Raw genomic sequence first — 22672 nt, 5'->3', positions numbered from 1 at the left:
AAACATGGTTACACGCAGAGACTCAGGAGGGGAATGTCCTGACCAAGATAACAGCTGCATGGGCAGAAGACAAGTGTCTTTCAATTTCTCGGTTGTCCAGTGTTAACTGCAGCTCTCCACATTTCCATACTCTGTAGGTGATTTTTCTTTGAAAGCCCTCCTGAAAATCCACCAGCATTTTAGTTTAGCTGGGTTATATCTAGCTACCGTTCTGCTTAAAGTAGACCCGCTGAAATCAATGGACCCAAGTTTTGTATTTGTTCATTTATTTGCATTTATACCCCACCTTTTCCCTCATTGAATTCCCACAACAACCCTGTGAGGTAGGTAAGGCTGAAAGATTCTGACTGGCTCAAGGTCACATCCAGTGAGCTTCACAGCCAAGTGGGGGATTTGAACCCTGGTCTCCCAGGTCCTAGTCTGACACTTTAAATGCTATCCCACTGTTAGTCATGTCTATGGATCAATCACTTAGAGATGGTGCTTTAGAAGGCAATTAATAAATTAATTGCATCAATAACAGATAATAATAATAATAATGTTGCCTCTTAAGTTCTATGGGTTGGATCTACTCTGAGTAGTACAAACATTTCTTTACACAATTTCCCTAAATCTACACGTTTTTGCAATTTTGCCTAATGCAACTTGCATTTTATGTTATTTTTCGCCAGTTATATGCATGTTTGTGCAGTTATAGACACATGTTTGAACACATTGTGTTGCATCCAATGTTAGTCCTACTCTGAGCGGACCCACTGATATCAGCAGACCTGACTAAGGTCCATTCATTTCAATGGGTGTGCTCTGAGTAAAACGTAGTTGTAAAACGTAAGTTAGTCGCGTGTGTCCATTACCGTATTTTTCGCTCTATAACACGCACCAGACCATAACACGCATGTAGTTTTTAGAGGAGGAAAACAAAACAAAAAAATATTCTAAACGAAATAGTGGATATATGATTTTTGTGGTTCATGCTGTGGCCACAGACATGTGATCTGACAGTGAGTTTGGAGTAGCCCAATGCAAAAATCCTGAGGATCCATGTGGATCCATGCTTTGTAACCACAGAGGAGGGAAGGAAGGGGAACCATGGATCCTCTGCTCACGACTGCAGCAGATCCCCCCCGCCACCCACAGGCATTCGCTCCATAACACGCACAGACATTTCCCCTTACTTTCTAGGAGGAAAAAAGTGAGTGTTATGGTGCAAAAAATACGGTAATTTCAACGGGTCCACTATGAATAGGGCAAATGTTGCATCCAGTCCATTTTTTTGTTTGTTTGGAGAACTGCGTTGTAAAAAAATGGGGGGGGGGAGTGTAGATTTCAAAGGACAGCTGCATTTTGGTTTGTGTATCCTTTCAGGAAGTGTAAATTAACTGAATTGCTCTCCTGTCTTTACATAGAATGAAGTTGGTCTAGGTTCCGAGGTTCAAACCTAGTGGCGCTAACTTTGAGACAGAAGTCCAGCACCCACTGTGCAGAAGGAGGAGAGTCCTCAAATGCAGAAGCAATGCCCGACCACATTTTGAAGTAACTTAAAAAATAATAATACACATGACTATCTAAGGATAGATCCCCCTTCGAAAAGACCACAAAGCCCAGAGTCTAATTGCACCTCTTTTCAAAACCATCTGGACCCACAAAAGACTGCTGGACACAGAAGCACTGTGGACGCAGCAACAAGTGACTTGGGGAGAATGCTCTGCACATGTTCAGAGATACTCTTGTCAACCAACCCAACAGTTCTAAGGAAAATTAATCCTTGGCTGAGCGCCACACCAGATGGAAACAGCCCCATTCATGTTTCCCTGCACAGTCATAATCCAATCCCTCCCCTGCCAATGTTAACAGTGTGAGCAGGATAGAACAAAACGCCAAGGAGCAGTGATCTAGAGCAAGTTTCACAAGTGTACAAACAATCAGGGAACACGTAGGCTGGTACTCACCTGCAGAAGAGTCTGGGAGGGCATGTTAGAAATTGGTGGAGAAGGAGGGAAGGAAAAAGGGAGAGGAAAGAAACAGTGTTACTTAACTGGAGTTTATTCATAAAAACATCTAAGGCTGCTAGATGCAATTTCTGAATCCAGACACCAGTGGAACTCCAAGACTCAGGACTGTGCTAATAATAACAACGGCATTCTGCAACTAACTCCATCCAAATTCTGCGACATGCATGCAGCAAACAAATGAAGCATTTGTAAAAAAAAACCTGTTATGCCACAATAACTATTTCTGCAAAACTTATCCCAGGTGCACTAACCACATAGATGAGCTGTGCACTGTAGCCCTCCTCCCCACCCCTGGCAGTTTTTTGCAGCAACTGTTATAGCTTTGAGCTGCTTTTCAGCAAATTTTCCCCATGCACTGTCAAATTTTAGCTGTGCAACCATAAGAACTAGAAACTTGCTCTCTCTTTTTCTTTCTTTCCAAAATGCAAGGTCAGATTCTCTGTAGGTGGAATTCTGTGAGCAACAACCAGGCCTGGCATAAGAGCGCCAAATTTGCAGCCACATTTTCAGGTTATGAAAGCGGTGCGCTTTGGCGTATTTTGACAAGGGGGTTGGGGAGGTACAACATTCACTGGCAATCTCAGCAAACTGAGCTGGCAAAGAATTTACCCAAGACACCGAAGAGCCAATTGGATAAAACACTATTGGTCTGAATAGGCCAATGGGTGTAATTAGGACCTTCCTAACCCAGAGACCCAGAAACCAGGACGTTCCTAACCCAGAGACCCAGAAACCAAAACTGATCCACAGCAATTTAACATTAGCCTCCTGAATCATTGGAAGCTGCAACACTTATCGTGAAAAATAAACCCCACGGAACTCGAGAGGAATCATAATCTTTTGCTCAATTGGAACCCACAACACTGGGATTAAGAGTCTTGTGCCCAACCAACTGGGCTATGTTTGCCACTGTTTCTGGGTCAAGGGGAACAGCTTTAAATGAGAAGTGATTTAAAATAGTGTCATTCCCATCTATCCCCCTTAACAAACTATGCTCCCAAGATTCTATTAATAATAATAATAATAATAATAATAATAATAATAATAATAATAATATTTGCCAGAATGTGCTGCAAATGTGCTTTAAACGTATGGTGCGCACACAGCCTAAATATCCTTTTTAAACCCCTGCTTCTTTGCCTTGGGGGATGTGAGGGGAAGGCTGGATCTAGTTTCCCACAGATCGCAGCCAGCGCTGGAGAACGGACTCCCGTCTCTCCATCCCGCACATCTGTCCACCTGGCTTCCCCACCCTCCTCCTCCTCCTCCTCTCATCCTTGCCAGATGGCCCACGGCTTCTCCTGCATCAGCCAGCAGATGGGGAAAGGGCTGCAGTCTTGTGGCTTCTCCCCCCTCTTTCCCCCTTTCTTAAGTCTGGACCAGGTTGAAATGCCACGTTCCTTCCTTTGCTTGTCACAAGAGATCACAGCACCCCAAAGAGTCAGCGTAAGGGACTGTCAGGAGGGGAAGAGGGGAGAGCTCTAGGAAATAAGTGACTCACTTTCATCGCGTTCCCAGTTGTTTTGGGGATTTCTTTTCTTTCCCAGACTTTGAGCCCCTATTTACTTACTCACTTATTAAATTTGTATACCACCCTTCACTCAAAGACCTCAGGGAGCTTCACAGCATAAGTAAACAAAACAATAACATTAACCCCCTGCCCCACTCCCAAAAACACATTTAAAAGTACAATCCACAAAAGCACACTGTGACACCACTTTAACAAGTCATGGCTTCCCCGCTGCCCAAAGAATTATGGAAACTGTAGTTTGTTAAGGGTGCTGATAGAGAGCTACAGTTTCCAGAGTTCCTTGCAAAGAGGGATTGATTGTTAAACTACGATGGGAGGGGAATAAGAGTGGGGAGAGTCTCCTGGCAACTCTCAGCACCCTTAGCAAACGACAGGTCCCAGAATTCTTTTGGGGAAGCCATGAATGTTTAAAGCAGCATCATAGTGCTTTAAATGGGACGCGGGTGGCGCTGTGGGTTAAACCACAGAGCCTAGGACTTGCCAATCAGAAGGTCAGCGGTTCGAATCCCTGCGACGGGGTGAGCTCCTGTTGCTCAGTCCCTGCTCCTGCCAACCTAGCAGTTCGAAAGCACGTCAAAGTGGAAGTAGATAAATAGGTACCGCACCAGCGGCAAGGTTTCCGTGCGCTGCTCTGGTTTGCCAGAAGCGGCTTAGTCATGCTGGCCACATGAGCCGGAAGCTGTACGCTGGCTCCCTCAGCCAGTAAAGCGAGATGAGCACCGCAACCCCAGAGTCGGTCACGACTGGACCTAATGGTCAGGGGTCCCTTTAACTTTAAAGTCCTTGATTATGACGGGTTTTAAAAAGTCTCCGGTTCTGCGTCCTCCTCCTCCTGATGATCAAAGCCCTGATTCCACTGCAGGAAGATCAGGGAGTGTGGAGAGCTGGCAGTGTAGTGTAGTATTTAGAGTGCCAGATTATGACCTGGGAGACCAGGAAGCAAATCCCTACTTGGCCATGGAGCTCACTGGATGTGACCTTAGGCCAGTCACTAAACTACTTAATGGGGTTGCTGTGGGGATTAAACAAGAAGAACCATGTGCATTTCAACCTGGTCCAGTCTTGACCTCCTTGGAGGAGTAAGCGGGGTAAAACTGCAATTAAAAAAATGAATCTCTGCTCCCTCTTCCTGTGTGGCTGAGAGATCCCCACTCCTCCATCTTAGGCTTCAGATACACATGCCCCGACACAGACAGACACACAGACTGCTTCCTCCTCCTCTCAATCCAAGCCCAACCCCACTGGTGCTGTGGGGCTCATGACCGATGGTCATTTTTTTCTCATAGCAGTTGGAAGACATCTGTCTGGGAGCAACGTATTGGACAGGATGGGCCTTGAGTCTGATCTAGCAAGCCTCATGGTCTTATGCCTTAGCGCACATGTGCTGTGACAGCCCACGCATGCACACTAGCCACAAGAACAGATTGCTGCCTGGCTCTTCTAGTCAAATCCTGGGACAGAGAAAAAGGGTGGGACATCATCACCTTTGCCTACTTTCAGAAGCTTCCTTGAGCCACCAGCAATCATTCACGGCTGGTAAGACTCACCCGTTGCTGAATAAGTGCATGTTTGTGTTCCATTTCCCTCTTCTCCACAGCAGAGTCGATCACCAACTGGTCCAGCTACAAGCAAGAAGAGGGGGGGAAACACAGTTGTGAGGTTTTCCCCTCTGTCCCTTGCTTCATGCCTCTCTAGGCTTACCTACATCAAGGGCTTAAAATGAGGGAAGATCGAAAGCACATCCGCTCTCCAAACATACGTAAAGAGTAAGCCTGTTATACTTACCCTCTGTACCTATAGTAAGTGTACTTAATAGTTATAGATGACATCCACACTATATAGTCAAAGTACCGTACTCATATACCACTTTAAATAGTCATGGTTTCTCCCAGAGAATCCTGGGAACTGCAGCTTGTTAAAGGGTGGTGGGAATTGTAGCTCTGTGAGTTGGGGGTGTCTCCTAACTGCTCTGGGCTCCTTTGGCAAAAAAAGGGCAAGATATAGCACACTTAAGATGGTGCATATAAACTTAAGAGTGTTTAGTTTTTCTTTCGGTTGCTATATTGGTAATGTTGTTGATATTGTTTTATAGACTATAAGAGCTGTACTGATTTGTTAATCATACAATATGACTTTTGCTTCAATTGTGATGTGTGTGTATATATATATATATATATATATATATATATATATATTACTGGTTTTCAAATACAAAACAAAATTATACACTCCATACATCTTCGTTGCATCTTCTTTCTCTTTTTTGTGATTTTTGTGTGTGATGTTTAGCTTATTTTTAGTCGTGTTTTATAGATTGTAATTGTTTTGATTATTCTATATGATTTATGCTGTATTTGTGATATTCTATTATGTTCTGTCTTCTTAGATTAGATTAGATTAGATTAGATTAGATTAGATAAATTTATTGTCATTGTCCGTATATACACAGTATACACAACAACGAAAATCAAACACCCAAGACCGGATTCACATACACATTTGCACGTATCTCCAACACTCTCATCCTATTCAGACATAATCTATTAAAACATACATAATCCAGAATATAACACAACCTATTAGAAACATAGCATAACCTAAAACCTATCTCATTCCTTACTACTCACTGCTTGCTATTTCTTACAACTGGCCCTGAGATCATTGTTTAGTGCAATCAGAGCTGTTGGATAGAAACTATTCAGAAGGCGTGTGGTTCGTGTTTTCATTGTCCTATATCTTCTGCCCGAAGGCAACAGTTCAAAGAGGTTGTGAGCAGGATGGGTGGGATCTCTCAGGATATTGTGTGCCTTCTTCAAGCTGCGAGACGTGAAGATCTCATCCAGGGTTGGTAGTTGGAGCCCAATAACATTCTGGGCAATTTTAATTATTCTCTGTAAGGCTTTTTTATCCATTCCAGAGCTGCTCCCATACCACGATAATATACTATAGGTTAAGACACTCTCAATGGTACTATGATAATAGGACAGAAGTAGGTGCTGAGATAGATTCAATCCTCTGAGCATTCTCAGGAAATACAACCTCCCCTGCACCTTCCTCACAACCATATTAATATTTACAGTCCATGAGAGGTCCTCAGAGATGTAAGTGCCCAGGTATTTAAAACTACCAACCCTCTCCACCTCCTCACCATTTATGTGCAATGGTAAAACTACACTTTTCTTTCGCCTAAAATCAATTATGAGTTCTTTGGTTTTTTTGGTGTTAAGCATAAGATTATTTTCTTTACACCATTGAACTAACCCCTGTACTTCTTTCCTATAAGCAGCCTCATCATTCTCACTAATGAGCCCCACCACTGTTGTATCATCCGCAAATTTGATGATTGTGTTGGACTTATACAGTGGGGTGCAGTCAAATGTGTACAGGGAATAGAGGAAGGGGCTTAACACACACCCCTGAGGGGCTCCTGTGCTTAATACTAGAGTAGAAGAGTGGTAAGGTCCCATTCTCACTGTCTGCGGCCTATCGGTCAGGAAATTCCTTACCCACAAGCAGATCTTCTGATGTATACCCAAATTGGTCATTTTAAGGAATAACCTGTCTGGTAGAATTGTATTAAAGGCAGAACTGTAGTCCACAAACAACAGCCTTGCGTAGGTTCCCTGTTGTTGCTGCTGATTGCTTGTAAGCCACTTTGGAATTCAGCCGAATGAAAGGAGGCACGGGAATATAACAAATCAAAGCAATCAAATCAGTTCCCAGGATTCCTTGGGGAAGCTATGATGACTGAAGTGGCATAAAAGTGCTTTAAATGTATATATCACCCGGTATTTATATACTGCCCAATAACCCGGCAGTAAACAGGTTTAAAACTATGCAAACCAGCAGACACAAACGTGAAATCTAAAACAAAATAAAACCTGTCTAAGGGGGGGAAAGAGTAAAAATGTCTCTGGTTTTGCTGGCGAAGTAAAAAATTCATGTTAAGAATCTCTTGGCACAATACTGCACCCTTCACTTTTAAGACCCTAAATAGAGGCTGGATAGGCAAGGCAAGGGATGCCTCTCATCTGACTCTGAGGTCACATCCACACTGCACAATTAAACCACGCTTATAGCACTGCCAGTCATGGAATCATAGAATTGTAGAAAGTCACCTAAACCAATGCAGGAATCTCAACTAGAACATAAATGGCAGGTGCCCATGAAATCTCTGCTAGATGGACCAATGGTCAGATTTTGAACTAGGCAGCTCTGTATAAAGGAAGCTTCCTAGACTCTTTTGGGATGTGGAGCAGCTTGGTCCAACGGCCCCAATTCTATCAAAGCCAAACAATCAAGTTTGCTCCATCGCTCCCCAGCCACTCCTGCCCCCCTGAGCAAGGCCGAAGACATCAAGAGAGACGCAGAAACCTTGCAGGGGCTGGCCAGGGCACAACCGTCACCTGAGGGCACCTGAGAGATTAGCACGCTGATGCTTTGCGACAGCTCTGAGGATTAGCCAGGAGGCTCTTATCCAGAGTTGACGTCAGGGGCACGAACAATCCCCACAGGGGCTTGTAGCCACAGAGGCCCAGAGGCGAAGGCCTTAAAGCAAGCATTGACAGGCCTATGGCAGTGGCTGCCAGGCCTCCCCTTCACAAGCACATCCCTACACCCCGAGGACCACTTGAAAACCGCTGAGGGTCTTGGTGGAGAGCCCTGAAATGTTTTTTCCCACTGCCTGTTGTTTCCTAGCAACTGTGCAACTGTGGTGCATAGACCTATTAGAAAAGGGGTTCTGGTTATGTCGTTGTTCCTTTGTGTTTCAAGTGACTCCTTCCTCCTGTCGTTTCTTCTCCTGCTTTCACCTTCCGGGAGGACCCACGGGTTTGAAGAATGATGGAGCAGCCATTAAACGCCCCCTCCCCTCTAATTTACAGTGATGTAGCCATAGCTGTCAACTTTTCCTTTTTTAAAAGGGAAATTCCCTTATTCCGAATAGGATTCCTCGCAAGAAAAGGGAAAAGTTGACAGCTATGGATGTAGCCAACATTGGCCTTACTTGAAGCAGACCCATTCCTGTTCAAGAACATGGCTAGAATCATAGAATCATAGAGTTGGAAGAGACCACAAGGGCCATCGAGTCCAACCCCCTGCCAAGCAGGAAACACCATCAGAGCACTCCTGACACATGGTTGTCAAGCCTCTGCTTAAAGACCTCCAAAGAAGGAGACTCCACCACACTCCTTGGCAGCAAATTCCACTGTCGAACAGCTCTTACTGACAGGAAGTTCTTCCTAATGTTTAGGTGGAATCTTCTTTCTTGTAGTTTGGATCCATTGCTCCGTGTCCGCTTCTCTGGAGCTAACTTAGGTCCACTCTTCTTCTATAAGTCTGCTCCAAGAAGGATTTAGTTGGATGCAAGCCAATGTTTCCCGTTTCGTCCCAATTCTGTGTCCAGGGCAGCTGTCTACCAGCTCCATCTGCTACGCAGGCTGAGACCCTACCTGCCCAAGTGTCTTGCCAGAGTGGTGCATGCTCTGGTTATCTCCCACTTGGACTACTGCAACGCGCTCTACGTGGGGCTACCTTTGAAGGTGACTCAGAAACTACAATTATTCTAGAATGCAGCAGCTAGAGTAGTGACTGGGAGTGGCCGCCAAAACCATATAACACCGGTCCTGTAAGACCTACATTGGCTCCCAGTATGTTTTTGAGCACAATTCAAAGTGTTGGTGCTGACCGTTAAAGGCCTAAACAGCCTTGGCCTAGTATTCCTGAAGGAGCGTCTCCACCGCCATCGTTCAGCCCGGACACTGAGGTCCAACTGCAGGGGCCTTCTGGCAGTTCCCTCCCTGTGAGAAGTGAGGTTACAGGGAACCAGGCCAAGGGCCTTCTCGGTAGTGGCGCCCACCCTGTGGAATTCCCTCCCATCAGATGTCAAAGAAATAAACAACTATCTGACGTTTAGAAGACATCTGAAGGCAGCCCTGTTTAGGGAAGTTTTTAAATGTTTGATGTTTTATCATGTTTTTAATCATCTGTTGGGAACTGCCCAGAGTGGCTGGAGAAACCCAGCCAGATGGGTGGGGTATAAATAATAAATTACTACTACTACCACTACCAGGAAACCATGGTTACGAAGTTCAGTACAAGCAAGGGCATTTGAAGGCTGAACTTGGCCCTGGATCAATACCCTGGCTCATTCTGAAGCTCCTTGTCTTCCTATGGCTTCTTACCTCGGTGGCCAGCTTCTTCATATAGGGGTCCAGTTCGTGAAGGAGGCTGTAGCCCTGCTGGAAAAAGGTGTACTGAGCCTGCATGAAGGACAGCATCTGGAGGAGAAAAGAAGAACATGTCTATGGGTCTACTCTGAGTGAATGCAACCCATTGATCTAGGTGCATTTATTTGATTTTTTTAAAACAACCATGTATATACAGTTTGACTGCAATAAAACCTCCAAGCGGTTCACAAGAAAATATTAAAATTATAAGTAAAAACAGGTTAGAACGATTTAAAACATTTATAGTAATTAAAAATAATCGTAAAATAAAGATTTTTACACACCAACATTTTTAATATTCTGTTGGAAGCCGCCCAGAGTGGTTGGGGAGGCCCAGCCAGATGGGCGGGGTGTGAGTAATAAATTATTATTATTATTATTATTATTATTATTATAGATATTACTTGTCAGTTCAGGCTTGCCTAAACAAAAATGCTTTAAGCAGGCGTCAAAAGGAGTGTAGCAGAGGCAACTGGCTAATGTCGAAATAATTAAGGGCTTCATCAAACTAAGCCTTATTCAGAGTTCAGCCCATTGAAGTGAATGGGCCTAATTTAGAAATGCCCATTAATTTCAATAGGTCTGCTCTGAGTAGGAACAATGCTTGATACAACCGTAGATCTCCAGATCCTCAGTCTATCTTCCAATCCAGTCAAAAAATAGGGTTGTATTCAATGCTAGTCCTACTCAGAGCAGCCCCACTGAAGTAAACGTGCATGACTTAGGCCCATTCATTTCAGTGGGCCTACTCTGAGTAAAGCACAGTTGGATGTAAGAAGAGCCTGCTGGGTCAACACGTATTAACTTAATGGGCAGGAGAAAGTTGCCCACACAGCAGCCTCCTTAGCAAACATGGCGTCCCTCTGCAAGGCATGCTGGGAGCTGCAATTTACCCACAGTTTGGGTGAAGCCAGGGGCAGCAAGGAGAGCTCAGAACAGTTCTTACCGCATCGAGGATTTCAAATTTCTTCTTGGCTTGGAGGACATTGATCTATAAGCAAAAGGAGAAGGGGGAGGGGAATGAGGTTTCTGGGTAGCCAACAGAGTAGCCAGCCTGCTCCCTGGGAGCCCTCCAAAAATACAAAGCAAGAGCCAGTAGTGGTTAGAGGGCTGGACTAGGAGCTGGGAGAGCAGGGTTCGAATCCCCACTTGTTCATGAAGCTCACTGGGTGACACGGGGCAGGTCACGGTCTTTGCAGAAGTGCGAAACATTTCATAGAGGGGGCGGGAATCCAAGGCAAAGTAGCTAACCTAAACAATGGCACTCATCTTCCAAACACTGGAAACAAGAGGGAAAGTTTGCTCTCAAAAAGTTGTAATGCTGGCAAACTGCAGCACCATGGAGCCACCTTGTGGCAAAACTGAAATACTACTTCTGGTTGTTCCTGGTTGCCAAAATATATATATATTTCCCAGTTTTGCATCCTGTTGCTAAAATTGCTACAATGTGGATTTTTGAAAGCAAACGAAGAACGGCTTGGCAACGGTTGAGTTTGGCAAAAGGTCTTGTGTGCAGCCAATTTGTAGCAGGAAGGGCCATTTCAGAGAGGCTGGTTCCTATCTGAATAGCAAACCGAGCCAGAGAAGATTTGGAGCCTGTCAGGCCCAGAGGCGAAATTGTGGCCCTCCAGATCTCACTATCTGGGCCTCAGAATTTTCCCCAAGCCACATCCCCTCTCCACAGACCCCCACCCTTGAGTGGTTTAGCCTGACTGGACTGTGTCCCTGAATTCCAATAATGCCGCCTGTTTGCAAAGATGATAAAGGACGTTTCTAGAAACTAGCCTACAGTACGAAGGTAATATTTACATTTACAGTCCTTGCTCCGCCCACTTTTGCCTCTAGCCCTGCCCAGCACTGGGACATGGCCCTTGGGAGATTGCCCAGAAGGAAACATGGCCCCCAGGCTGAAAAAATGATGTCCACTCCTGCCATTACGGTTACATATGGGATTATTAGGTTTGAAAAGCACAAGCTACTTCCTCCATGTGACCTTTTTTAAAAAACAGCAACAGGATTAGATAATTCATGGTGGGTAGATCTATCAGAAGCCATCAACTGTGATAACAAAATGGCGCCTCCATGTTCAGTAGCAATATACCTCCGAAAACCAGAAGCCCTAGAGAAGCAAGAAGGAAAAAATGCCTTGTCCTTAGGAATGGGCAAATCTGTCAATTTAGGTTTCTCTCAATTTCCTAACTTCAATTTCCCACATTTTTATATCTGCTCGTGATTGACTGGTTGATTTCCTCGTGAAAATACACAGAGCAGAACTGAGTTGGATACAACCCTGTATTTCCATATGGAATTACAGTGGTACCTCGGGTTAAGAACTTAATTCGTTCTGGAGGTCTGTTCTTAACCTGAAACTGTTCTTAACCTGAGGTACCACTTTAGACAATGGGGCCTCTGCTGCCGCCGCACTGCCGCTGTGCAATTTCTGTTCTCATCCTGAGGTAAAGTTCTTAACCCGAGGTACTACTTCCGGGTTAGTGGAGTCTGTAACCTGAAGCGTCTGTAACCTGAAGCGTCTGTAACCTGAAGCGTCTGTAACCCGAGGTACCACTGTATAAGGATTTTAAAAGAAGCGGGATAGACTCTTTTATCACCACCACCACTTATTATTACATTTATATCCCATTCTTGCCTCCCAGGGAGCTCAAGGTAGCATACACACTGCTCTGCCTCTCCATTTCAACTCTGCACAACAACCCTGTGAGGTAGGTTAGGCTGAGAGGCAGTGGCTGACACAGGCCCCAATGGGTTCTATGGCTTCCATGGGACCATCGACCCCAGACCATGAAATGAATAAACAAAATCATCTGGTGCATAATTATGGTGACTCCTGGGAGCTAGACACTTTCACCAGTCCCATTTTGTCACCAGCGGAGGCAAAGAGGGCAGTTCTGACCTATGGGACCACCTCTCCTGGTATGTCCCACGGTGGACCTTACAGTCTTCAAATAAAAACATATTGGAGATCCCGGGCCACAGGGAGGTTAAGCTGGCCTCAACCAGAGCCAGGGCTTTTTTGGCTGTGGCCCCGATCTGGTGGAACACTCTGTCACAAGAGACTAGGGCCCTGCGGGACTTGACATCTTTCCGCAGGGCCTGCAAGTCAGAGCTGTTCCACCAGGCCTTTGGCCAAGGCACAGCCTGACCCCCTCCTTTGGTAATCCTCACAGAACTCTAGCCCAATGGTTGCCATTAATTTGATTTTGAATTGATTTTAGAATGAATTGGTTTTAGAATGCTGTGTTACTTTTATTGTTATTAGCTGCTCTGAGCTCGGCTTCAGCTGGGGAGGGCGGGATATAAATAAAAAATTATTATTTTTAATATTATTCAACATCTTCTCTTCCTCATCTCTCTGCCCCCCCTCGCCCGCCCTGTTTGCTCATCCCTGGTGATCAACAGGATATGACAGCGTTAGCTGTCCCAGGATGAGACAGAAGGTGTCAGCAGATGGCTTCACTATAAAAGGGTGGGAAGAGAGGGGGGGGGAGCTAATGGAACAGCTTGGATCAATATTAGCTTTGACTCCAGTTTGTAGCACAACACAAAGCCATTACAAGCAATGCGGGAGGAGAAATCGGTCCGGAAATCGCTTCTTGGGAGAGTGACGATTCCACAATTCCCGAGGGTGGGTTGGCAGGAAAAGGCCTGATGTTGAGCAGCAGTCCAGTCCTTGCAAATACATGCCAAGTCAAGATGCTTCCTTATATCAGGCCAGAGGGTTTCCTCCAACACTAGCCCTGCTCAGAGTAGAGGCATTTATTACTGGTATGTTTACCTTTGCTCCAAGGAGCTCCAGGCAATGTACATAGATTCCATTTATCCTCACAACAATCCTGTGGGGTAGGTTAAGCTGAGAGCGAGTGACTGGGCCAAGGTGAGCTTCAAGGTCTCCCAGGTCCTAATCCAACATTCTAACCACTACACCACCCTGCCCATGGCTAACTTAGACCCATTTATTTCAATGGGTCCGTTCAGGAGTGGATTATTGTTATTATTCAAAATTTACACACCGCTTAATTTGTAAAAGAAACCTCAAAGCTGCTCACAAAACTATAACATTAAAAGTGTCTATAAAAGAATTAACAACAGGTATTTAGAATAATATAATTGTATAGAGTTGGAAGGGGCCCTAGGGTCATCTAGTTCAACCCGCTGCAATGCATGAATCTTTTGCCCAATGTGGGGTTCAAACCCATGACCCTGAGATGAAGAGTCTCATGCTCTACTGACTGAGCTATTCTTGAAAAACTTTGACTTGGGAGAATTTCAGCCTTAGCAGGGCTGTCTAGGGGAAGACCTCACCTGTAAGACGTAGTCGAGGGCTAAGTGTCGGAAGCATTTCCTGGTGATTGTCAAGGTGCCAGTGGCCTCTTCGACCTCATGGGGCTTGTGCCGCGGAGCTTGTGCGTTCTTGACCAAGGCAATCTCCATGTCTTCCCGTACCTTATCGAACTGTTTTTTGGTCTCCTTGAATTTCCGGACGTCACTGCAAGGTAATTTTACTCATTTACGAATTTGCTTCCCATTAAAAAAGAAAGAGAATCTGTTTACTTACCAATCACTTCCCATTGAAGAAATAAAGTAAAAGCATCATGCGACAAAAAGAATTCGAAAACAATGCTATATCTAAACGCAAGGAAAACGTTAAGAAGAGCCTGGCTGCTGTATCAAGCCAAATGGCCCATCTAGTCCAGCACCCTCTTCTCACACTGGCCAACCAGATGCCCCAATGGGAAGTGCTGTCATTTACTTTATCTTTTTTCCAATTTTTTAAATTGATTTTCCATATTTATAAACAGACAAACAAATAAACGAACAAACATAAATCTTAAGTGTAGTAATTCCACTTTTGTTTACATTGTTGAGTGACATCCTTGACTCCCCCTAGCTGAGTTTCAATGCATATCATTGTAACAGTTTTCCAAAACTATTTTCACATAAAATTTACTTAGTCAATTAACATCTTTCTTTCTTTTTAATTTAACTTTAAACATATTATTCCATAACATCACATATTTAAATCCTAGGCCAATCTGGTACTTGCAAGTATTTTTATTTAGATTATCTTAGCATATTTAGCTGAATAGTCTTTAAATTTCTTTCATTCCTCCTGGTACTCCTCCTCCTTCCGGTCGCGGACTCTTCTGGTCAGGTCAGCTAGCTCCCAAAAGTCCACCATCTTCATCTGCCATTCCTCTACTGTTGGCACTTCTTGTGTTTTCCAATTTTTAGCCAGCAAGGGAAGCACTGTCATTTTCTAGCTGCTTTACAGCGCCTGCTATTGATTTTATTTTCACTTTCCTAGTCCTCATGGAAACATACAGCTGGAGTAGACACCAAGCCTGCCCCCCAGATGCGCAAAGAGGATTGTGAAGGGGGCGGGGCGGCCTATTCCAGCTGCTCCAGCTGCTCTCCTAACATTATAGGGCAGCAATCCTATCCATAATCTAGACAGCATGTAACCTCATGCATACCTTAGCCTCCTTCCCCAGACAGAAAATTAAGAATGCAGCTCAAGAGGGATTATATCTGTGGAAATTATTTTTTTGTTAAAGGGTCCCCAAGCCCAAAGAATTATGATTAGTTACATTTTTTTTATTATTTCACCCTTCTTCTAAAGGTCTCAAGGAGGGGTATGCAGCAGATTTTCCTAGCCTTGGGTCAGCAGAAGTTTCTGCATTGCTCGGGGTTAGACTAGATGATCCACAGAGTTAAGTTGTGGGCGAACTACATAACACACAGGATCCCTTCCAACTCTACAGTTCTATGAGTTTATGGTCTACAAACTGAAACAGCCACATAGGCTAGCAGGCATGAGGGATGGGAACCAACATGCGAGATCAAGCATGGCTCCAAAAACTGGCTTTCAAATCCCCTCTTACTCATCCTTCTTGTCCCACCAAGCGGTTAGATCAGCTGGAATTTAAGCACCTCAGAAATTTTGGGGAAGGTGAAGGACGCCTGAACTCCTCCTTCAGCAGCAGGGAGGGTTGCTAGGAGGTCAATGGTCCCCCCTTGTTCTCCTCCTCCCACCCACTTGATGAAGTCGCTTGCAGTGCCTGACAGGCTCCACGTCTACGGCCTGTTCCCATAGAAACAGGCTCTTACTTAGCTGAAGACCTCGGCTGCCTCACTGACCTATATTCTGTGGCTTATGATGTCGTCTCCGTACCTGCCCCTTTTTCTTTTATTTAAAGAGGATTAGGAGCTCAAAGGAGGTGTGTGCCCTACACAACATTAGGAACACAGGACGTTGGCCTGTTCTGAATACACCCAGCTGAGGGCCGTCAACACTGACTGGGAGCACTTCTCTTCCCAACCCTACCTGTTGAACCTGGGACCTTCTGCATAAGATGTCAGCAGGTCTTGCTCATGCACTTCCAAGGACATCTTTGCAATCATAAGGACTACAAACCTGCCCATTCAGGAACATAGGCAGCTGTGATATTCAGCCATTGGGCCCATCTAGCTCAACAGCATCTACACTGACTGGCGGCAGCTGTCCAGGGTTTCACAAGGGGGACATTCCCAGCCCTACTACGAGACACCAGAGAATGAACCTGGGGCCTTCTGCATGCAGAGCAGATGCTCCACAGCTGAGCCCTGCTGCAAGAGGCTTCCTTATACTATTGGTCCATATAGGTCAATAGTGTCTGCACTGACTAGCAGAAGCTCTTCCCAACCCTACCTGGAGAAGCTGGGTAATGAACCCAGGACCTTCTGCATGCAAAATCAGATGCTCTGCTACTAAGCCATTGCCATTCTCCTTTCCCACCAATGAAAATAAGGGTAATTATGTCGGCGGTCAGTGTTTGAGCTTCCCTGCCATACACATTTCTCTTCCGTGCTTGCTATATTCAGCAGTACCTCGGTTTTCGAAAGTAATCCATTCCAGAACACCATTCGAGTTCTGAAACGTTCCCATACCGAAAACGCAATAGCCGACAGCTAGGCCTCAGGATCTTGCATTGAGTGGAAGCCGCGTGGCACATTCGACTCAAGAGGCGTGTTTGAAAACCAAAGCATTTACTTCCAGGTTTACAGCATTTGAAAACTGAAATGTTTGTCAACGGAGACATTCCAAAACCGAGGTACCACTGTATATGGTAAGGTGATCATACTACTTTACTTAAAAAAGCAACAGGATATTTAAGATTGCATCCTGCTCAGAGTAGATCAATTGAAATGATTAACTAGGTCTACTCATTTCAGTGGATATACTCTGGAGCAAGATGCAGTTGGATATAGGCCCCTCCCCCCACACACACATGTACGATCTGCAACCAAACATTGCAGAACAGAATACTCCTGTTCAGGATTCCAGACATCCCTTTCTTTCTTCCACCTAGTTTTGCGATTCTCCTCTGCAGCCATCAGTTCTCCTTCTGTGACCAGGCAGCAGGCTCAATGCTTGTTGGACTGGGGTACTCTGTTTTTAGTGGGGCTTCCCCCGCTCTCCTTAAGAGTTGCGTTCCTAAAGATTGATGTGCTTCTGTAATTCTTGGGGGACCCCCCCCCTTCACAACCCATCCTAACAGATCTTCCAGTTGATCTCACCTGGTTATTATCAGTGGCATGTGCTGTGATCCACTATGACAGATTCGACCCTCCCCTCCATCAAAATATACACACACAAAAGAAACAGATACTCACTCTTTCACGAAATTGTGCAACTGTTGCCGGACAGACCTCTGAGCCTGGTCGAAAAGGATCTAAGGCAGAGGGAAGAGGAAGCAGGGAAGAGAAAGAAAGTAAGAATATGTGAAGAAAATTCACTTAATCGAAGATCTTAAATGTCACCAGACAACATGGGAGCAGAGGGGCTGCTGAAAGTTGTGTTCTTCTAGGGATTGCCCCAGAAACGCTTCCCAATAAGATAAAACTGTTGAATGGTCACTGTAAAATGTGAAGGTTCGTTATTGTTTCACAAGTTGTGTATGTCTTTAAGGGCCAGGGCAAATAACGAGACCCAGTCTTGCAGCTGTGAAACATAGCAGGTGCTGCTAGGTTGTGTTAATTAAGCTGTGTCAGCATTTGGGCATAGTACCGTATTTTTTGCTCTATAAGACGCACCAGACCACAAGATGCACCTAGTTTTGGGAGGAGGAAAACAAGGAAAAAAATATTCTGAATCTCAGAAGCCAGAACAGCAAGAGGGGTCGCTGCACAGTGAAAGCAGCAATCCCTCTTGCTGTTCTGGCTTCTGGGATAGCTGCACAGCCTGCATTTGCTCCATAAGACGCACACACATTTCCCCTTACTTTTTAGGAGGGAAAAAGTGCATCTTATAGAGCGAAAAATACGGTATATAAGGAGCAGCACCTAGCTCTCCCATTACCCTGGGGGGTAGGTTGGTGGTTGGGTCATGTTTGTTGTTGTTATCTTTAGTGTAAAAGGAGTTGTTATTAAAACCTTGTTAAAGTTATTTTTGAGTTCCTTGTTATTTATGGTCTCCCCAGCGAGCTCTCTGCAGCGCTACTAAATTGCAAATAACCAACAAAAACCACCTCTAAGAACATAAAACGAGCCCTGCTGAATCAGGCCAAAGTCCTGCATCCTGGTCTCAGAGAGAGTAGAACTTGAGCACAACAGCACCGCTTCTCCTGGCTACTGGATCAGGCCAAAGGCCCACCTAGCCCAGAATCCTGGTCTCACAGTGGCCAACCAGATGCCTCTGAAAAGACTGCCAACAGTACCTGTGAGTCCAAAATCGCTCTGCCCACTTGTGACCCCCCAGAAACTGGTGTTCAGAAGCAGGCTGCTGGCCAGTGCGGTTTATTTTATTATTATTTTTTAAAGGAGGTGCTCGCATCTTGATAGAAGTGCTATGGATGTCGGCACAAAATGGCTACCAACGACAACCAAAGAAAAGAGGCAATGGTACTTCATGAGTGCCATCACACACAAAACTGCGAATTCAATTGAATTCTCTCCGATTGCAAAGCAAAGCTTCATTTTAAGTGGGGGTTTTTTAAGGCAATAAAACTGGTTCTCAAAGGGTGTGGTGTGTCACACTGGTTTGGCAGGAGATGATGGGAAGCATGGCAGGATGATTCAAAGACCATCAAATAAACTTTTAAACATTTCAGTGCAGTGCAGTATAGTATCAATGTTGTTGGTTTTTTTAAATTTGCAATACCGAGGGGCAATCTTAGTTGTAGATTGTCATTATATTTTGGGCATGATTCATGTTCTTATGTAGATGCATTGTTTTATACTTTTTGGATGCCCCGTGATCATATTCTAATGTAGTTTTGTTCTGTGCTATAAATCAAGCACTGCTAGGAGTTGCTTCATTTTGCTTTCCAATGTGTTTCTTATCAATTAAAAATTCGGTGTGGCACGAGCAAATTTTTATTCCGAAAGTGCGGCCCGGAGAAAAAAGTTTGAGAACCACTGCAATAAAATAGCATTTTTTAAACCCTTGTTTTCTTTTAAAAAATAAACACCCCAAAACCTGTTGTGTTCTGCTCAGGAAAAGCAGTAAGGCTATAGGGCTGGACCACGGACAGCTCCCAGCAATCCACTTGCTCTGAAAGAGATTGGGAGCAGGCCGAGGCCTTTTATACCTCCTCCAGGCTCCACCCCCTTGAGAGAATTTAAAGGGTCTTAAAGGGCCAGTCCTCTGGTCTGAAGATGGACACACAAACTCGCACCTGGTGCTCTCCTTGAGCTTCTGGACTAGTGATGTGTGATGGGAGGCCCTCATCCAATGAACGTCTGTGTCCCCAATTCCTCCCTCCCACTCGGGTCTTCTTGAGAGGCACTTCAGCTGCCAAATGTTCTGCGCAGAACCCCTTCCCAAATATTCTGAACAAGGTCTGTCTATATTTGAATTCCTCGTTTCTACCAGTAGAGGGCACCATCTTCTCATGCTCCAACTTCTACTGGCGCCATATAAAGCAGGCTGCCCCCTTTTGTCAGGCAAAATTGACAAAGCCATTTGCATAGAAACATCGAACCAATAAGTATTTAGCTAGAACTATATAATAAAACAGCCAAGACCAGCATCAAGGAGTTGGGGATGGGAACATATGAAGAGCCCGGTGGCTGGATCAGGCTGATGGCCTATCTAGTCCAGCATCCTGTTCTCCCATTGTTCAACCCGACGCCTGTGGGAATCTTGGAAGCAGGACCTGAGTGCAAATGGCACACAGAGCACGGGATGGGATAGAGGGAAGGAGTATTTCAACTGAATGAAACTCTAAGGGTGGTACTTAACTAAGTTTTTACTCAGAGTAAAGATAAAGGTAAAAGACCCCTGACAGTTAAGTCCAGTCGCAGACGACTCTGGGGTTGCGGCGCTCATCTTGCTTTACAGGCTGAGGGAGCTGCCGTTTGTCCGCAGAGTTTTTCCGGGTCATGTGGCCAGCATGACTAAGCCGCTTCTGGCGAACCAGAGCAGCGCACGGAAACGCCGTTTACCTTCCCGCTGGAGCGGTACCTATTTATCTACTTGCGCTTTCTGGTGTGCTTTCGAACTGCTAGGTTGGCAGGAGCAGGGACCGAGCAACAGGGGCTCACCCCGTCATGGGGATTCGAACCGCCGACCTTCTGATCGGCAAGCCCAAGAGGCTCCGTGGTTTAGACCACAGTGCCACCCGCGTCTCTGGTTTACTCAGAGTAGACCACTGAAGTCGATGACCATGGGGCTGTTTAGAGCCATTGATTTTAATAGGTCTACACTGAGTAAAACCGAGTTAAACACACCCCTTGAACACAATGCTTTAAGAAAATCAGCTCTTTTCTCATAAGCTGCAATACTGAATTGACTACTGGCCAATATCTTGCGGAGATGATTTGCAGAGGGCTCCTCCATTTATTTATTTTTTTAAAAAAATCAAATTAAATTGATTGGATTTTTGAAAAAGAGCTCAGCTTACTATTTTTATTTTTTTTAATGTCTGATTTCTAACTACACAGTCGTTTTTTGGGCTTCCGATCCATGCTTGGAAGGGTTCGTATGAAATAAAAAGTTTCCAGAAAGTCTGTCTCGCCTTCCCACCCATCTCTCAGCCCCAGAGAAGTCATCAAGATTCCAGGATGTGACTCACTCAAATGCTGGTCACTTTGGATGGAGATTTTCCTCCGGGATCAGGGGCTAATCCTTAAAGCTTCCTGGTTGCAAAGCTAGCCCAGCCACAGAGGCAAGCTAAGCGAGAGTCTGGGGTGCCAAAAATCCGGGGCCATATCTCAAGAAAATGTGGGAAGGCAAAGAGATTCCCCGCCCCCCATCGATTTATTTCCTTTCCCGAATTCCATGGAGATTCCTGTGCACGCACCATTTGTCACATCTCTTCATACACACACACACACCCAAAATCTTGATACTATTGTCGTATCAGCAGTCCTCCTCTTGTTGTTCAATCAACATGAAGGAGAGCAGGATGCATCTCAGTGGCAGAACATCTGCTTTGCATGCAGAAGGTCTCAGGTTCAATCCCTGGCTTCTCCAGGTAGGGTTGGGAATGTCCCCTGCCTGAAAGCCTAGCGAACCGCTGCCAGTCAGAGTAGACAATACTGATCTAGATGAACTTTATAACACAGCTTTCTGTGTTCTTAAACAATGCACAGGAAGAACATTCGTGCCAACTCTGAAATACAGCCACATCAAGATCTGCCCACCCAGCGTTCCATCCATAAGCAGCTGTGCACTGGTGATTTGCTCTAAAATACAGGTGGATTTTTAATAATAATAATAATAATAATAATAATAATAATAATAATAAATGTGTTACTTATACCCCGCCCATCTGGCCAGGCCTCTCCAGCCACTCTGGGCAGCTCCCAACTGAATATTAAAAACACGATAAAACATCAAACATAAGAAACTTCCCTAAACAGGGCTGCCTTCAGATATCTTCTGAAAAGTCAGATAGTTGTTTATTTCCTTGACATCTGATGGGAGGGCGTTCCATAGGGCGGGTGCCACTACTGAGAAGGCCCTCTGCCTGGTTCCCTGTAACCTCACTTCTCACAGTGAGGGAACTGCCAGAAGGCCCTCGGCATGTACTAATATGGAAATGAACTTTTGATTGGAAACATGAGAAATTGCCAGGTTCACCCATCACTTCCTACCAGGATCTTGCCGTTGGGAAAATCACGGACATTTTGCAGCAGGGCTTGCAAGGAAGGGAGTTGGTCAGCCAGGGAGGAGATAGCAGTTCCACTTTGCCGTTTAATGGCCCAGAGGAAAGATCCATGAGCTACTGCACTGATGCGATCCCTAATGCCATTGCATTGCTGCGTTACCCTAAGCGCAGCAGCCTGAAACAGTAAAGGCTATCGATCCGTAACTGGCAGAGACTTTAATAGCTAGGAGCAAGACCACTGACTGCTCTGGCTTTTTGCAGGGATGCTTCCCAAAGCCTCAGCTCCTGTATTTCTCTCCTGGGTTTCGGACTTCCAAAAGGCCCAGTCTCATTTCTGAAGCAGGAGCAAGGTATGTATGTTTGGTGCCTTCCTGATGTTTTGGACCACAACTCCCATCAGCCCCAGGGAGCTGTAGTCTGAAACAGCTGGAGGTCAGTGAAGGCTTTTTCTTGGAGATGCTAGAGGAATTCATTCTTAGGAAGGAGCATGTAGAAGACCTCCTTACGCTGAGTCTATCTCTGAGGTACGACATTGCCTGCAAAGATAAAAGTAAGGCGCGAGTCCTCATGGTTGTACATAAAGGACTGGTTTCAAAAAACAGATAGGAAACTTTGACTGGATAGCTCAGTTGGTGAGAGTGTGGTGCTGATAACGCCAAGGTTGCAGGTTCGATCCCCATATGGGACAGCTGAATATTCCTGCATTGCAAAGGGTTGGACTACAGGTCCCTTCCAACTCTACGATTCTACAAAACTGCCTTAAACCAACTCAGACTACTGGTCTGTCTAGCT

At 45.1% G+C, this 22672-nt stretch overlaps 1 protein-coding gene across 4 annotated transcripts in view; it reads right to left on the bottom strand.

Moving 5' to 3' along the window:
- Positions 1 to 22672, bottom strand: part of ACAP3 (ArfGAP with coiled-coil, ankyrin repeat and PH domains 3) — a 149240-nt gene that overhangs the window by 55250 nt on the left and 71318 nt on the right. For 3 of the 4 annotated variants that reach the window (XM_079986886.1, XM_079986883.1, XM_079986884.1), the window contains exons 5-10: positions 17442 to 17500; positions 14091 to 14274; positions 10717 to 10761; positions 9726 to 9821; positions 5091 to 5165; positions 1950 to 1961 (exon numbers count right to left, since the gene is read on the bottom strand). In XM_079986886.1, coding sequence (XP_079843012.1) covers positions 1950 to 1961; positions 5091 to 5165; positions 9726 to 9821; positions 10717 to 10761; positions 14091 to 14274; positions 17442 to 17500 — 471 coding nt within the window. The remainder of the gene's footprint in view (positions 1 to 1949; positions 1962 to 5090; positions 5166 to 9725; positions 9822 to 10716; positions 10762 to 14090; positions 14275 to 17441; positions 17501 to 22672) is intronic. The other variant, XM_079986885.1, reaches the window with a different exon arrangement.

This window comes from Podarcis cretensis (genome assembly GCF_951804945.1).
Source record: "Podarcis cretensis genome assembly, chromosome: 8".
NCBI classification, from domain to species: Eukaryota; Metazoa; Chordata; class Lepidosauria; order Squamata; family Lacertidae; genus Podarcis; species Podarcis cretensis.
The sequence above is the reverse complement of the archived record's forward strand: the minus strand, read 5'-3'. Positions and strand labels throughout refer to the sequence as shown.